Source organism: Elaeis guineensis, chromosome 14 (genome assembly GCF_000442705.2).
Source record: "Elaeis guineensis isolate ETL-2024a chromosome 14, EG11, whole genome shotgun sequence".
In the NCBI taxonomy this organism is placed as follows: Eukaryota; Viridiplantae; Streptophyta; class Magnoliopsida; order Arecales; family Arecaceae; genus Elaeis; species Elaeis guineensis.
This window is the reverse complement of record NC_026006.2, coordinates 59,556,880-59,575,658: the sequence shown is the minus strand read 5'-3', so window position 1 is coordinate 59,575,658 and position 18,779 is coordinate 59,556,880. Positions and strand designations below refer to the sequence as shown.

At 33.6% G+C, this 18,779-nt stretch overlaps 2 protein-coding genes across 2 annotated transcripts; both read right to left on the bottom strand.

The window, feature by feature from the left end:
* Positions 1–22: 22 nt before the first annotated feature.
* LOC105036606 (pathogenesis-related protein 1) lies at positions 23–860 on the bottom strand. The gene is made up of 2 exons (XM_010912359.4): positions 607–860; positions 23–516 (listed from the first exon to the last, which is right to left on the bottom strand). The coding sequence occupies exons 1-2, from the start codon at positions 785–787 to the stop codon at positions 221–223; spliced, it is 477 nt and encodes a 158-aa protein (XP_010910661.2). The 5' UTR covers positions 788–860; the 3' UTR covers positions 23–220.
* Positions 861–14,274: 13,414 nt separating this feature from the next.
* On the bottom strand, positions 14,275–15,198 carry LOC105037600 (pathogenesis-related protein 1). The gene is made up of 2 exons (XM_010913241.4): positions 14,966–15,198; positions 14,275–14,871 (listed from the first exon to the last, which is right to left on the bottom strand). Exons 1-2 carry the CDS (start codon positions 15,144–15,146, stop codon positions 14,576–14,578), a joined length of 477 nt encoding a protein of 158 aa, XP_010911543.2. The 5' UTR covers positions 15,147–15,198; the 3' UTR covers positions 14,275–14,575.
* Between the last annotated feature and the right edge of the window lie 3,581 nt (positions 15,199–18,779).

Sequence of the window (18,779 nt, the reverse complement as noted above, 5' to 3'; positions counted from 1 at the left end):
AAATCCGATGGCATTGTGAAAAGATTCACAAATCTGGCATACACACAGTAAACCAGTTGGCTTATTTATTTCAGAAAACCACAGATAGGAACTCAGTAGAAAAGGAAAGCATGGAAACAACCAGAACGTACAACCTCGCAAACGCTCACTCCAAAAGCAATCTCTTGCTTATTATAGTTCTATCACAGCACCAAGTGTACGAGATCAAACCCGAACCACTTCAGGCATAGGCACCAGGGTTGGCCAGGACGTAGGCCTCTGCTGCCTTGATGGTCGCGGTCACTGCTTCCTTTCCCTTGGCTACCTCATCCTTGTTGTCAACTCCTGGTAATGGCTTATAGGTTGTGACCACCTTGCACACGCACCCTTCCTTGCTGGTTTGCTCGAACTTGAACTGGGTGGAGGCTGACTCGATCTTCTTCCCGAGATCACCGCCTTCGACCAGGCTTTGCTTGAACTCAAACTTGTCGAAGTCCACAAAGTCCAGGCGCTCCTTCACATACCCAAATGGCATTGCTACAAATATTGCACAAGCTCTTAATTAAGTATATGAAATATATACAGATAAGACTAGAAAATTTCAGAGGTGTGGGTCGTAATATATACCCGAGGTGAAGTTGAGCTGCCTGACACTTCCGATGCTGCCATCACCTTGGACACCGACGGCGCTTGCGACGATGTTGGGCAGGAGCTTAGGAGCAAGGTTGTGCCAGTCGAGGACCGCCTTGAATAGCCTTGCGGCGGGGGCCGGGGACTCGATCTCGAGGGTCCAAGTGGAGGGACTCATGGTTAAACTGGATTGTTTCCTAGGCTTCACTTATACTACTACTGGGTTGTGGTGAGTGAAAATGAGATGGAGAATGGTGAGCAAGGGATGGGGGTTTTATAGAGGGTTTGTGTGGAATGGTAGATATGGAACCAAGAAGAACGCGTGCTGGTTTTTTCAAATTTGGGCGGCGTTCTTTGCTAAACTGCTGGCTAAGAAAATGGAGGAAAGAAGTGCGTGGGGGAGAGGTAGGTAGGAGTCTCACGTCGAGGCAACGTTTCACTTAACGGTATTTTTATTTCTGACGGATCCCTCCTGAAACATTCATTATCGTTATAACTGTCGGTATCTAACGCGCGCCGCAGTTTACGATTTCAAATTTTGAATATTAATATAATATATCAAAAACTAATTTTTTTCGTGCTTATTTAATAAAAATATTAATTTCACGCGAGACAAAATTAGTTAGTTGGAGATTATTTAGGTTATAATAAATTATTACAGTGCCCAATAACTCATTATAATGCTGTTTTTTTTTTTTGCATTTTATTGCTATAATAAGGGAGAAAAATGAAGGGGCCGCAAAGCATCATAAATTTATAATAACTATTATCTTTTTCTATAACAACCAATATGCAAAGCTGTGGTCACAAGAACACGTAGGTGCCTGTATTTATGATAACCATCTCTGCAAATAAGTCAATTCATTGTGCTTATTTACCAAATAGATTGGGTTCAAATTTAATCTTTAATTTATTTAATCTATTTTAATATATTTGATAATTAAATTGAATCGTAATCCAGCTCATTTAATCTATTTAAAAACTACTTCATCTATTTAAAACTTGCTTTACTTGTTCCTATTATGTTTGACCAACCTACTTAATTCATTTAAATTCTTTTAATTTATAAAAATCTATTTAATTTGATTTGATATATTTAATAAATAAATTATTTGAATCGGATCACATTATCTATTTAATAAATAAGTTGGATTCAGATTTAAATTTTTGATCTATTTAATAAAAGATTAAGTTTGGATTGATGACTTTTTAATCTATCTCGCATTTTATCTAATTCATATGTGATATAATCCAATCCGTTGCACACCACTGCTCTATTGGGACAAGAATCTTTACCTACAAAAAAGGCTCAAGATATAATTTTTTTTTTTTTAGGTGTCATTATTCTTTTCATACTATTTCTTAGGGCCTATCTAACTTAAGCATCCGGGGGTTTCGACGGATTTAATTAACTTTGCTGATTTTTAAACTCTTTTTCTTTTCTACAGAATGACAGGGACAGATCGGACCCTCATTTTTATGCACGGATCCATCTTCCACCTGTCATGGGTTTTGTTTTTTCTTTTTTGTAGGCAAAAAAAAAAAAAAAAGGTTCTGATGGCAATAGCTGGTATGAGAAAACGTGGCCGTCGTCAAGGTTCAAGGCGGAGATTTTGATAGAATGTCGTGCCCCGAAGGCAAAAAGGCGCAGGCCTTAGGGTGGTACAGCGTCACAAAACGGAGACCCAGGCTTATAGAAATCTGATCTCCCTCTGATTTCTTACTGAGTAAGGTCCTATCGGACACCTAGGCTTCCAGAAAATCTTTTCTCCCTCTTACTTCTCACTAAAAAACGTCATACCTTTCATGGGGTCAAGAAGATGATTCACAGGGTCGTATGGGCGGCAAGAAAAGGAATTGCAAGTTTCTTAATTTCTTTAAATAATTGGACTCATATTGGAACAGAACAACAAAGTGCTGTACTTCTATATTGAGTGATAAGATAAAGTATCACATGAGTATATTTGTCCGACCGGCCAACCTTTTAAAAACTTGAATTTTTGACGACTGATATCAGAGCTATGCCCAGTATACATTCCAACCTTCATTATTCATCTATACTTTTTATCGAGAGATACTAAAGTCGAGGAAGACCTTGGCCATAACAGGCCCCCTTCTTGGAATAAGAGCCATCCATGATAAGGACGTTTAGTGGAAAAGACTGCCAAAATTTTACATTTATAAAAAAAAAAAAATGCTATTAGGTTTAAACATTTAGATTGTGAGCACACGGCATATGGCCCACTAAAATGTATATGTAGTCCTAAAGCCAACATATATATACATATATATAGTATAACCTGACATGGCCAATATAAGATGTTGAGATGCAAGCTTCTTAAGAAAAGTTGGCATGCATATTGTCACACCCCGAACCCAATATCCGGATCGGATACGTGATGGCCGCACACTCCTTAGAGCAAGCTCTAAAGAATATGCAAAGCCAAATTAAATCGTTACAACCTTAACATCCATAACAATTTATTTCAACAATAATTCGTAAAACCTTGCATAATTACAATTTAAATTTCTTCAATTCTCTGATCAGATACTATGACACTCTATTTATCCTTCTGCTCATCCGTAAATCCAAGCCATAGTCAATCATAAGCATCCTGTAACTCTGAGAAGAAAAAGAAAGATGAAGGGTGTGAGCTTTACAGCCCAGTAAGAATTTTTATATCATACCAATATAATAATATAATCTGAAAATAAAAAATAAAAAATGACACATAAAAGCCGATGTTCACTGTCCAGAATACTGCAAACATTTATAGATTATCTATTTTATCAAAAGAGATGCATTATCATATGTTAATAAGTGAAACAATTTTATTCAACGATTGTTTCATGTCTTATCTTTCTATTTTCTTCCATTATCACATCATCTTTAATTCTTTTCTTTTTGGCTTTGGCTTTGGACTACCAGGATCATACAACGATCTTTTATTCGGATCGATTTCTGTGATCTTTCTCGGATCGAAATATTCATGATCTTTCTCAGATCAAATCATCATGATCTTTCTCGGATCAGATTATTCATGATCTTTCTCGGATCAAATTCTTCCATACATAAGCCTGTGGAGGCTGTCCCAGGCATAAGCTCCTGGCAGGCTATTCCACATGACAAGACCAGTCCAAACCAAATTTCTCTTTCTTTTCATTTTCATGAAATTATAATATTTGACTTCATTAATCAATTCAAATTTTACAGTGTAATAAATATATCATACCCATATAATCATGCCATCAATCGCTGATACATATATATTGATATAACATACTCATGCTCAAAATTACATAAATAAATAACAGTGTCTCAGATATAACAAATTCATCGATCTCAAATCCAACGATGCAAAATCAATGAGATAAAATCAACGGTAAAATAACATATATAATGACGATCATGTACAAAGATTCTTACCTTTACTGGTGACTGATCCAAGCACCAAAAATCAATGTTCTTCTTTAATTTATGAATGTCTTTAACAAAATATTCTACTCGATATCATATGCAGACAATCATCTCTTCATAACCCTAATCAAATATAAAAATCATATATGGAGAAAATTATCCGATAATCAATCCTAATAAAACAAAGGAGGAGATTTGAGATCCCCTGTTTCGGCCCAAGAGAGGGCCGTGGGAAGAAGAAGGAAAAGAAAAAGAAAAAGAAAAAAAAAAAGAGAAAAAGAAAAAAAAAAGAAAAGAAAAAAGAGAAAAAAAATAAAAATAAAACAAAATAAAATAAAAATAAAAAAAAGAAGGAAAGAGAGAATTTTTTCTCTCTCCTCTCTCTTATTTTTCTTCCTCTTTTCTCTCTCCTCTCTCCTCTCTCTACCTTCTCTCTTTAGATTCTCTCTCTAGACCTTTTTCTCTCTTTTTATAGATTTTGTCTCTCTAAAGTCTTTCTCTCTCTTTGATTTCATCACAGACCCTAGGTTAACTTTGAAATAAAAATAAGATGATCTGAGATTACTCCGAAATTTGTGCAATAGATCTGATCTCAATCCGATCCTATTCGAAATTTATAACATTTGATTTATATTAAGTCATCCTAATATGACCTCTGATAATCTCGACCATGATTGCCTCATCTGAAGGATACGGAGATTCTCTCTCCACGTTCTCTCTCTACTTTCTCTCTCTAGAATTTTCTCTCTCTTCATGGATTTTCTCTCTCTAAAAGTCTTATGGATCAGTGGAGGATCCAGATACATAGACAAATCCTAATTTTGGTTAATCTTAAGAGAGATCCTAGATTTGTGTTATTGGGATTGATTATCGGATAATTTTCTCCATATATGATTTTTATATTTGATTAGGGTTATGAAGAGATGATTGCATGCATATGATATCGAGTGGAATATTTTGTTAAAGACATTCATAAATCAAAGAAGAACATTGATTTTTGGTGTTTGGATCAGTCACCGGTAAAGGTAAGAATCCCTGTACATATCATCATTATATATGTTATTTTACCATTGATTTTATCTCATTGATTTTACATCGTTGGATTTGAGATCTATGAATTTGTTATATCTGAGACACTGTTATTTATTTATGTGATTTTGAGCATGAGTATGTTATATCAATACATATGTATCAGCGATTGATGGCATGATTATATGGGTATGACATATTTATTACATTGCAAAATTTGAATTGATTAATGAAGTCAAATATTATAATTTTATGAAAATGAAAAGAAAGAAAAATTTGGTTTGGACTGACCTTATCATGTGGAATAGCCTGCCAGGAGTTTATGCTTGGGACAGCCCCCACAGACTTATGTGTGGAAGAATTTGATCCGAGAAAGATCATGAATAATCTGATCCGAGAAAAATCATGAATGATTTGATCCGAGAAAGATCATGGCCACTTTGATCCGAGAAAGATCATGAATATTTCGATCCGAGGAAGATCACAGAAATCGATCCGAATAAAAGATCGTCGCATAATCCTGGTAGTTCAAAGCCAAAGCCAAAGCCAAAGCCAAAGCCAAAAAGAAAAGGATTAAAGACGATGTAATAATAGAAGAAAATAGAAAGATAAGATATGAAATAATCGTTGAATAAAATTGTTTCACTTATTAACATATGATAATGCATCTCTTTTGATAAAATAGATAATCTATAAATATTTACAGTATTCTAGACAGTGAACATCGGCTTTTATATGTTATTACTTATCTTTATTTTCAGATTATATTATTATATTGATGTGATATAAAAATTCTTACTGGGCTGTAAAGCTCACACCCCTTCATCTTTCTTTTCTTCTCAGAGTTACAAGATGTCCATGATTGGCTATGGTATGGATTTGTGAGTGAGCGGATGTATAGATAGAGTACCGTTGATACCTGATTAGAGGATTGAAGGAATATTAATTGTAATTATGCAAGTTTTATGAATTATTATTGAAATTAAATATTATGGTTGATAAGGTTGTAATGATTTAATTTGGCCTTGCATATTCTTTAGGGTTTGCTCTAAGGAATGTGCGGCCATCACGTATCCGATCCGGATATTGGGTTCGGAGAGTGACACATATAGTGTCAAAGAATCTACATATTTTGTCCTAACAAATGTAGCTGCCGACATGCATACAGGGATTATAAGCAAAAGCATCATGGGTTTGAGCATCAGCAATATAAGAAACTATGCCAATATCATCAGTCTCATGAACTAAGTATAAAGCCGGATCAAAGAGAAGGAGAAATCATGAATGAGACTTCATCTTGATAAGCAAGACAACTCATCATTTTCGGCAAGGAAAAATAGTTTGGGCCCAGCTTAAACCAAACCCAGGGCAAATTTAAATTGACCTCCAGTATCCCTTAACCTTATACCAAATTTAGTAAAGGCAACCAACTCCTTATGGCCACAAAGAGAGGACCAATTGTTACAAAGAGAGAAAATCTTGTGAGCAATAGAGGCAGTGGAGTACTTCTTCAAGAAAATGTGACTCTTGAAAGAGTTAATGATTTTTGCAATAAGAGAGTTTCAACAAGGAGATTTTACCAGAGAAAAATGATATTTCAAGACTACAACGCCTAGTTGGCTCAACCAAGAAAAGTATTTTCCACCCTTGCTAGAATCAAATAACCTATATAAAACAGTTTGATTGGACATATCTGATTCGGAGCGGAATACGTTAACCATCTCTACAGTCCATATATAATGCATACGACGCTCACGGTACCAAAACAAATGATAAATGGGATAATCCAAATACCAAATTTTCAAGTCCTAGTCCCATGCTGGATATATACTATATATTACATAGTAACATAAGTAGAATCCTTGATGGGTCACTGCTCACACTATAAGAAAATAAAGTATTAACGATGACAAATAAATCATTGCTAATAAGTGATATTATAAACGGCATTAACAACGGCAAATTTACAGTCTCTAATAATAATTTTTATCGACAGATTTTGACGACGGATGTAAAGCCGCCACTAATAGTTATTAGCAATGGCAGTAACGACGACAAAGCCATCGTTATAGTTATTAGCGATGGTAATTTAGCCATCGTTAATACTAACCATAATTCATCCCCCATATAATTTCCGACTTTTCACTTTTCCTTTTTTTACCACCCCCCTCTCTCCCCCGCCTCTGGTCCCCCCATGGTCCCCCTCTTTTCTCACCTCTGATCCCCATTTTCTCCTGCCGCACCGTCGGATCCAACCTCCTCGAGTCTCCAGCCGCCTTCCCGAGCCCCCGACCCACCTCCCCCTATTCTTCCTCTCCCCACCTCTCCCTCTCCCCTTCTTCTTCTATCGCACAGTGCTGCCTCCTAATTGGTCTGATGAGTATTAGCGATGACGGTGGCAGCGGCGACGGCTCCATAGCGATCATCAAATGTCGTTGTTTTAATTTTTTTAATATTTTTAAATTAATATTTATTAGATTTAGTTAAATTAAATTTAATATTTAAATTAAATTAATAATATTTAATTAAATTTAATTTAATTAATTTTAAATTAATAATATTTAATTTATTTAAATTAATAATATTATTAATTTAAATAATATTATTAATTTAAATAATATTATTTTCGAAAGGTGGAACCACTTCGGGAAGCTCTCTAGTGAGAGTAGTCCTATCGCCTTTGACGGTAGAGGTTCGAGATCGGGCCACCATCGGACTGACTTTGGTCTGCTCATTTACTCCAATGGTGGCCAGAGTAGCTTGATGATTGAATTCTAAGCCATAGGCCTAGCTTGAAGTCCGAAAAAATTTTCAGACTAGATTCAAAGAGAGGTATCGCCTGGTCCAGCCCAATCCATTTACAGCCCTAGCTATTTGCAATGTCGCTCGGTGCTTCAGAACCTCAAGAATGAGATTTGCCTAGATACTATGCCAGTGTGCTCACACAACCTAATCGTCTGGCACGCTCCAAGTCAGCATGCGCGGGATGCGCATCTTAATCGTCCTCATTTGCAATAATGCTCTTTATTTAGAAACCTACTAATTTAAAATTTTAAAAATATTATATTACATATAACTATAGATCCATCTTTTGATTAATATACATATTCTATGGCATTCGTATATTTATATATTTTTGTATGGATGAGAGAATTATGTACATTGATCAATTGACTGTCCAGTTTAGATAGTTTAAAAATTATAATTAATTTTATAGATAATTATAGTAATTAAATGGTATGTTGAAGATTTGAGAGAAATTTTGAACAGTATTTTTCTTTAATTCTCCTCACACATCTTCAGCCGTATTGAAAGAACTAAGAAAAAATCTGCTGAAATTTTTTCGGCCCCTATGGTATATCATTTGATTACTGTAATTGACCTATAGAATTAATACAATTTTTGAATGGGATAGAACCTTCTATACCTATTAGTTGATGTTAGGATGTATTTATTATGTAAAATATTTTAAATGATAAAATAATTGATAAGCATTTTGCCTTGTATTTATATATGTAGAATCCTTAAATAGTATGCCATGAACCATAGTTGGATGGATCATTGAGTAGTCAACGGAGTGATTTCTGCTGAATATAAGGAGGGTGTCAAGTATTTCTGTGATTATATTTTTAAAATATGGTACTTTTTGTTCAAAGACATACTTGTTGTCTTTGTAAGAGGTGTGTCAATAGAGAAATATTTGATAGGAATACAATAATTGCTCATTTATATATGAGTGAATTTATGCTAAACTATAAACATTGGTATCTGCATGGAGAGATGTAGGAGACAATTGCAAGAGTTAGAAGTCAGCATGACAGAAACACAGATAGAATGATAGAGATGATTATGGATGCGACTAATCTTGAATTTGACTGGAATATAGAGAATGATCTCAAATATGACAGCAGTGATTTCTATCATATGCTGAAAGATATTGTTGAACCACTGTGATTGGGATATGAAACATACACTGTATTATCAGCTATATTAGAATTATTGAACTTGAAAGTCGAGTTTAACATGATGATCAATTATTATGATAGGATGGTAGCAATAATAAAGAAGACACTGTCGAAAGATAAGAAGCTTGTTGGGAGCTTTTATGCATCAAACAAAATGATGAAAAAGTTAGGCATGTGATACAAGAAGATAGATGCATGTTGTAATGATTATTTTTTATATTTTTTTATAAAGAGAACCAACTGAAGAGCTCATGTGACGTATGCGGTGAAAGCCGATTTAAACCGAAGCAAGAGGGGTAGAAATCAAAAGAACATACCATATAAGATTCTTCGATACCTTTCTCTCACTTTTAGGCTTCGGAGGCTTTACTTATTCAAAAGTACTGTCGGATAGATGAGATGGCACAAAGAAGGGATTCGCAAGCATACCGATATGATGAGTCATCCGTCAGATAGTGAAGCATGAAAGAAATTTAATGCTTGCTATTCTTTATTTGCTTAGGAATCACGCAATATCCGATTGAATTTATCTACGAATGGGTTTACATCGTTTAGTCATGCAACTGTTTCTCATTCATGTTGGTTAGTCTTTATTACTCCATACAATCTGCCGTCTGGGATGTGCATGAAAGAATATAACATCTTTCCATACAATCTGCCATCTGGGATGTGCATGAAAGAACATAACATCTTTCTTATATTAGTCATTTTTGAACCACGACACCCTGGTAGAAACATTGATGTATATATAAAGTCTTTTGTTGATGAGCTGAAATTCTTATGGTCTAATGGCACACGTACATTTGATGTATTGAAGAAGCAAAATTTTATAATGAAGGCTGCATTGATATGAACCATTAGCGATTTTTCTGTTTATGGGATACTGTCAAGATGGAGCACTCATGGAAAGCTAGCATGTCCCTATTGCATGGAGAATACAAAATTATTTCAACTTGAGCATGGTCATAAGTCCTGCTGGTTGATTGTTATCGTCAATTTTTCTTCGAGTATCATCCTTTTCGAAAATAGCAGGACAGTTTCAGGAGAAATAAGATAGAGAAGGACCATGCACCCCTGCGCCTCAGTTGTATGGAAGTGTTTTAGAAGGTATTCTAAATGGACGAAGTTTAGTTTGGCATACTATTTGACAAGCAAAAATCTCGGAGATTCGGTAAAACTTATAACTAGATAAAGCATAGCATCTTCTGGGAATTATCGTACTGGTCCACTAATTTGATCTGCCATAACTTTGATGTCACACATATTGAGAAAAATATATTCATAATATTTTCTATACTGTTATGGATATCAAAAATAAGATGAAGGACAATCTCAAGGCTCGAGTAGATATAAAGAACATATGCAAGCATCCTTTATTAGAGTTAGTTGAGGTGTCATTTGGAATATTTCTGAAGCCGAAAACATCTTACACCTTAACGAGAGAGTAGTTGAAGGATGTATGTGAATGTTGTAAAAATCTTAAATTCCCAGATGATTATGCAAGTAATCTAGCTCGGTACGTTAAAGTTAAAAATTACAGATTTTATGGGTTAATGAGCCATGATTACCATGTTTTCATGCAACAATTACTCTCATTGGCTTGATGTGATCTCCTTCCCAACTCTATATGAAGTTCTTTGATTGAGCTTAGTCTTTATTCACAGATATTTGTGTTATCGAACTATCCACCGACCACATTTTTAGTCTTTAGACTAGCAGTATAGAAATCATATGCAAGGTGGAGAAGATATTCTCTTTTAGCTTCTTCGACTCTATAGAGCATATCGTGATTCATCTTGTGTATAAAGTTAGGGTGGAGGGATCAATGTAGTACAGGTGGATGTATCCATGTGAAAGACACATACAAAGTCTCAAGAAGAAAGTAAAAAATAAGACCAGAGTCGAAGGTTCTATCATTGTGGCTTACATAATAGAAGAAATTTTAAGTTTCTGCCGACACTACTTTGATCCTAGTATGCAGATAAAGCTAACTCAAGTGGGACGAAATGATGATAGTGGTATTGTGGGATCAGAGTGCAAGATATCAATATTTGCGTATCCCGCTCGTAAATTTGGGCACGAGGTTCCTCGAATTTTAACTGATACTGAATTACGACAGGTAGAGGCATATATTTTACTAAACTGCGAGGAGTTTGACACATATATTGAGTAAGTGTCCATCACAATCCCAAATATTCAACCATTTATTATAATATACTTATTTTATACATATTTAGGCAATATGATGGGATACTGAGATGGGACAATCCAAGGATAAGTGAGGAAGAAATTTTGTACAGTGCTCACGGAACTTTGCATATTGGTTTCACAAATTGGTAGGCGTCCATTGTTATTTCATATATTTTAATTTTTTTAATTTATTCTTTTTATAATATGTAAGTCATGCAAAGAGATGAATCCATACCGAAGAATCTAAGACCAATGGGTTATGGACCAACAAAATATGTATGTTATACTGGCTGTAACATAAATGGTTTTAAATTTCACATCCAGCGATATGGATATTATAAAAGCACAATGAACAGCAACGTGTGTATAAAGGACAGTTGGTAGGAAGAGACGGAGAGTGACTATTATGGAATCCTCAAAGAAGTGTCAAGTTAACCTATCTTGGAGGTAACAGTGTCATTCAATGCGATGTCATTATTCTTCCTATGCGAAATTCTTTGCACACCACCTTATGGTGTAGAAAATTCGATGTAGAAAATACCATTTCACTCGATTAGGCCATATAGCCATCGCTTTTCAATGCACATTTAATATCCACAGTTCTACTTTTTCGTTTGAAAGTTTGAATAATAAAAATATTTTTTTTAAAAAAAAATTATGACATTCTACGTTGAAATTATGATTTTTTATAGAGGATGTCACAATTTTTTTATAAGATATCATAAAGAATAAAATACACTTTTGTCATTGAAAAATTTATGAAATTTTTAAATAATAAAAATATTCCTACCAAAATTATGGCATTCTATGAAAAAATTATGGTATAATATATAAAAAAATCATAATTTTAAAATTTTATCCTTCAAAATTATGGTACAAGATATAATAATTTATTTTAAAAAAATATTTTTATCATTCAAAATTTTAAATAAAAAAATAAAATTATAAATATTAAATATATATTAAAAATAATTATTATATAATTTAATCGGGTGAGATGGTATGCTTCGTATCGAATGTTCTGCATCGCACGCGGTGTATAAAGAATTTCTCCTCTTCCTGTACTGTTTGTGGGAGCCCTATCTAACTTAAGTATCCGCGGGTTCAGCTTTGGTAAAATTTAAGCTGTTCTTCTTTTCTTACGTACAGGATGAGGCGCAGATGAGATCTTCTCTTTTATGTACGGATCCGTCTTCCGCTTTATGGTATGAGGAAACTTTGCCGTCGTCGAGGTTCAAGGCGGAGATTTTGACGGAATGACGTGCCCCGCAGGCAAAAAGGCGCAGGCCATAAAGTAGTGTAGCGTCACAAAACAGAGACCTAGGCTTCTGGATATCTCATCACCCTCTTACTTCTTGCTGAGAAACCATGGGAGACCAAGGCTTCCATAACTCTTATCTCCCTCTTATTTCTTACTGAGAAACGTCATATCTTTCATCCGGTCAAAAAGATGGTTCACAGCTTCGCATGGGCGGCAAGAAAAGGAATTGCATGTTGCTTTCTTTAAATAATAGGACTCATATTGGGACAGGACAACAAGTGTTGTGGCTCTATATTGGCTGATAAGAAAAACATACAGCAATTTAATTACCGATCTTTTATTTGATGATACTATATAATTTTTTATCCCTGTTGGCCAAAAATAAAACCATCGGTTCCTTCCTATAGTATTGTACGTCATAATATTTAGTCCATGATACAATTTATATTTCAAAAAAAATAAAAACAAAAATCACTCTTTCTGATTCGAGATAAGCAATGCCGGATGGGTCTCCTTGTTGATAAACAAAAATCACTCTTATCGTATTAATTGAGAGCAATTCGGTCCTACAGAGATCTGAAGTTAAACTTAAACTTTTATGTGGATCAAAAGTTTCAAAGATGGTTAACAAAGATTAAAAATTAAAGCACGATCAATAAATAGACCGGATCTTAAAAACCCAAAAAAGATATCATATGAGTTTATGAGTCCTATCGGGCAACCTTTTAATAACTTAAAGTTTTTGACAACTGATATCAGGGGTATGCCTAATATACATTCCAAACTTAATTAGCCATCTACTCTCCTAATTGAGAGATGCTAGAGTTGAAAAAGACCTTGGCCATAAGTGGCCCCCTCTCTCGAATAACGCCATCCATGATGAAGGACATCATGAGATTTGGTGGAGAAGATTGCCAAAATTTCATATCGACTAATAAAAAGAAAATGCCATATGGGTTTGTTAATCTCAATTGATCCTCCTCCCAATAGTTTCAACATTTATATTGTGAGTATACGGCATATGGCCCACTCAAGTATGAAGTCCTAAACCCAACATAGTGTAACCTGACATGGTCAATATAAGATGTTGAGAAGCATGTTTCTTGGGAAAGGTAGGCATGCATGTAGCGTCTAAGAATCTACATATTTTGTCCTAACAAATGTGGCTGCCGATCAATATGCTTTTAATATAAGGATTATAAACAAACTTATTAGGATATGCAAACAAATTTTCCAGAAGAGTTAATGGTTTCTGTAATGAGAGATCTTCATCAAGGAGTTTTTACTAGAGAAAAAAAATGATATTTGGAGGACTATAATGCCTAGTTGGCTCAGCTACGAAAAAAAATTTCCACCGTTGATAGAATCAGGTAACCGATCTAAAACAGTTCGATTGGATGTATCTGATTCAGAGCGGAATTCCTTAACCGTCTTTACAGTCCATATATACCGCATACCACACTCACCGTACCAAAAAGCATGATACATGGGTCATCGAAATACCGGCCAGGTTTTCATAAAGTCCTAGTCCGATGCAGGATATATACTATTACATAGAAAAATTTCCAGATCAATCCTTGATGGGCACTGCCGACCTCGATAGCGTGAGCTTGTAACCCTGCTCGGGAGGATGTGGGATATTGGCCGAAGAATTGGTCTCTTATCCACAAACTAACTCATCAGTGATAGAAATCTGTCCGAGAGAATGGCTTGAACAAAATGCCAAGCGAGTGAAAGTACTCGGATGAAAAAATCAAGTTTATAAGGACAAAGTAAAAAGCTGAGACACTCGACTGGATGACCATAGTTTTTTCTCCTTTTTTCTGCTTTCAAATATATCTTTTTTTCAATTTCTTTTATGTAAATCTGATGGCATTGTGAAAAGATTCACAAATCTGGCATGCACACACTAAACCAGTTGGCTTATTTATTTCAGAAAACCAAAGAGAGGCACTCAGTAGAAAAGGCAGGCATGGAAACAACCAGAACAACTTCACAAACGCTCACTCCAAAAGCAAGCTCTTGCTTTTTTGGGGAGAGCAAGCTCTTGCTTATTATAGTTCTATCACACCACCACGTATACGAGCTCAAACCCGAACCACTTCAGGCATAGGCACCAGGGTTGTCCAGGAGGTAGGCCTCTGCTGCCTTGATGGTCCCGGTCACTGCTTCCTTTCCCTTGGCTACCTCATCCTTGTTCTCAACTCCTGGTAATGGCTTATAGGTTGTGACCACCTTGCACACACACCCTCCTTTGCTGGTTTGCTCGAACTTGAACTGGCTCGAGGCTGACTCGATCTTCTTCCCGAGATCACCGCCTTCCACCAGGCTTTGCTTGAACTCAAACTTGTCGAAGTCCACAAAATCCAGGCGCTCCTTCACATACCCAAATGGCATCGCTACAAATATTAATTGCACCAACTCTTAAGTACATGAAATATATACAGATAATTAAAACTACAAAACTTCAGAGGTGTGGGTTGTAATATATACCTGAGGTGAAGTTGAGCTGCCGGACACTTCCGACGCTGCCTTCACCTTGGACACCGACGGCGCTTGCGACGATGTTGGGCAGGAGCTTAGGGGCCAGGTTGTGCCAGTCGAGGACGGCCTTGAACAGCCTTGCGGCGGGGGCTGGGGACTCGATCTCAAGGGTCCAGGTGGAGGGACTCATGGTTAAACTGGATTGTTTCCTAGGCTTCACTACTACTACTACTACTGAGTTGTGATGAGTGAAAATGAGATGGAGAATGGTGAGCAAGGGATGGGGGTTTTATAGAGGGTTTGTGTGGGATGGTAGGTATGGAACCAAGACGAACGCATGCTGGTTTATTCAAATTTGGCTAGCGTTCTTTGCTAAACTGCTGACTAAGAAAATGAAGGGAGGAAAGAAGTGCGTGGGAGAGAAGTAGTTAGGTGTCTCACATCGAGGTTTGGTTTGACTTAACGGTATTTTTACATTCTGACTGATCCCACCTGAGACATTTATTATCGTTATAACTGTCGACATACGCCGCGCGCCGCTGTTTATGATTTCAAATTTTGAACATTAAAATAATACATCAAAAACTAACTTTTTCGTGCTTATTTAATAAAAATATTAATTTCATGCTAGACAAACTTAGTTATTTGGAGATTATTTAGGTTATGATAAATTGTTACAGTGCCCAATAACTCATTATAACGGCTGTTATCTTGCTTGTTACAACCTATATGCGTGGTCACAAGCGTGTCTCTCTCTCTCTCTATATATATATAGCATTCCGTGTTTATAATAATCATCTCTGTAAACAGCTCAACTTATTTAGACTTATTTATTAAATAGATTAGATTTAAATTTAAATTTTTGATCAATTTAATCTATTTTAAAATGTTTGATAATTGAATTGAATCAAAATCTGGCCCATTTAACTATTTAAGAGCAACTTCATCAATTTAAAACTTGCTTTATTTGTTCCTGATATATTTAACCAATCCGTTTAAATTTCTTTAATCTATAAAAACTCGTATAACCTGATTTGATATGTTTAATAAATGGATTACGTAAATTCGATCACATTATCTATTTAATAAACAAGTTGGTCCTATATCTGAATTTTTGATCCATTTAATAAAAAATTAAGGTTGGATTGATGAATTTTTAATCTATTCTGCATACAATCTGATCTGCATGTGATCTGATCAAATTTGATTGTCATCTCTACTCTATTGGGACAAGAATTCTTCACCTATAAAAGAGGCCCAAGGTACACTTTCTTTTAGGTGTGATTGTTCCTATCATACTATTTCTCAGAGTTCCAACTTAAGTATCAGGCCCTCGGTGGGTTCAGCTTTGACAAGTTTTAAACTCTTCTTCTTTTCTTATGTATAGAATGATTTCTTACACCTACCATAGGGTTTTGATGACAATAGCTTGTATTAATTAATATGGTATGAGAAAATTTTGCCGTCGTCAAGGTTCAAGGCGGAGATTTTGACGGAAGGATGTGCCCCGCAGACAGAAAGGCGCAGGCCTTACGGTGGTATAGCGTCACAAAACGGAGAGCTAGGCTTCCAGAAATCTTATCTCCCTCTTGTTTCTTACTGACGAACGTCCTATCAGAGGCCTGGGCTTCTATAAATCTTAACTCCCTCTTATTTCTTACTAAAAATCGTCATATCTTTCATCGGGTCAAAAAGATGATTCACAGTCTCGTATGGGCGGCAAGAAAAGGAATTGCAAGTTTCTTTCTCTAACTAATTTATAGGACTCATATTGGGACAGGACAACAAAGTGTTGTAGTTCTATATTGACTGAAAAGAAAAAAAAAATATCATATAAGTTTATTCGTCCTACCGTCAATCTTTTAAAAACTTGAGTTTTTGACGGCTGATATCAGAGCTATGCCTAATGTACATTCCAACCTTCATTATTGATCTATAATTTTTATTGAGAGATATTAAAGTCGAGGAAGACCTTGGCCATAAATGGCCCCCCTCTCTCGAGCCATCCATGATAAGGACATTTGGTGGAGAAGACTGCCAAAATTTTACATTTATAAAAAAAATGCTATGTGGGTTTGTTAATCTGAATTGATCCTCCTCGCAATAGTTTAAACATTTAGATTGTGAGAGTACGGCATATGGCCCACTCAAATATATACGAGTTTTTTTCCTAAATAATATTAAAAAAAATATTTACATAAGTAATATAAAATCTAACTTATTTACAAAAATAATGCAAAAGAGAAAAACGTCACCCCTTTTTTTCCACGTTGGCATCTTCCGAAAAAAAAAAAAAAATCATTTAAAATGGTATTTTTAAAAATACCATTTTCAATGACGTTTTTAAAAATGCCATTCAAAATGATATTTTCTATTTTTTTTCCAAAACAAAGAAAAAATTCGAAAAAGAATGAGAAAAAAAATAAAATTTTAAATTTTAAATTAATAAAAAAAATAAAATTTTAATTTTGAATGAAATTTAAAATATAAAAATTTGAATTTGTAATTCAAATAAAAAAGATAATTTTAGATGATTTTTTTTTCAAATTAATTTTTTTAAAAAAATGTCTAAAAAAATCTTAAAAATTTAAAAATTAAAAATATCATAGAAAAAGAAAAAAAGAGAAAGAAATGCGAAAGAAATAAAAATTAAAAATTTCAATTTTAAAAAATTAAAATTTTAAATTTAATTCAAAAACATCATTTCAAATTCTTGCCAAAAATGTTCAAAAAAATAAAAAATTAAAAAAATAAAAAGTGCCATTAAAAAATCAAAATTTTAAAAAAATAAAAAAAAAATAAGAATTATAATTTGAAATTTAAAAGAAATAAAATTTTTAAAATTAATTGAAATAAAAATATCATTTCAAATTACTTTCTCAAATTCAAATTAATTTATTTAAAAAATATTTGAAAGAAATAAAAAAAATAGCCTAAAAAAATTTCATAAAAATAGAAAGAAATGAAAAAAATAGAAAAATTATATAATTATAAATTTGAATTAAAAAAATTAAATTTTTAATTTGAATTAAATTTTGATAAAAAAATAAATGGATTAAAAAGTGAAAAAATGAGGAAAAAATATGAAAAAAAAGAAATTTATAAATTAAATTTAAAAAAAATAAGAATTTTAACTTTAATTCAAATAAAAAATATCATTTCAAATTACGTTGTCCATTTCAAATTATTTTTTAAAAAATTATCTCAAGAAAAGAAAAAAAATATTGTAAAAAAATAAAAAATACCATAAAAAAGGAAAAAAGAAAAAAATAGAATTAAAAAAAAATAAAAATTGTAATTCTAATTGAAAAATAAAATTTTCAATTTTTAATTTTTAAGAAATAAAAATTGAAATTATAATTGAAATAAAAAATATCATTTTAAATAACTAAATTAATTTAAATATAATTGTTTAAAAATATTTTAAATAAAGAAAAAAAATACGTAATAGAATGTCAAAAAAATAAAAAATTCAAATTATAAAAATTTTGAATTAAATTTGAAAAAAAAATATCATAACAGAAGTAAATAAAAGAGAAAAAATGGTAATAAAATAGAAATTATAATTATAAATTAAAAAAAATTAACTTTAATTTAAATTAAAAATTATCATCCAAATTACTATCCTCATTAAAAAATTTAATAAATAAATTTTAATTAAATTTATTTATTAAAAAATTATAAAAAAATAATTAAATAAATTAAGAAAAAAATTAAAAAAATTAAAAAAAAAGAAAAGAGAAAAAAAAAGAGAAAACGCCAAAAGGGAATGGCGTTTCCCCTTCCCCCCTTCTTCTCTCCTTCCCCCCTTCTTCTCTCCTTC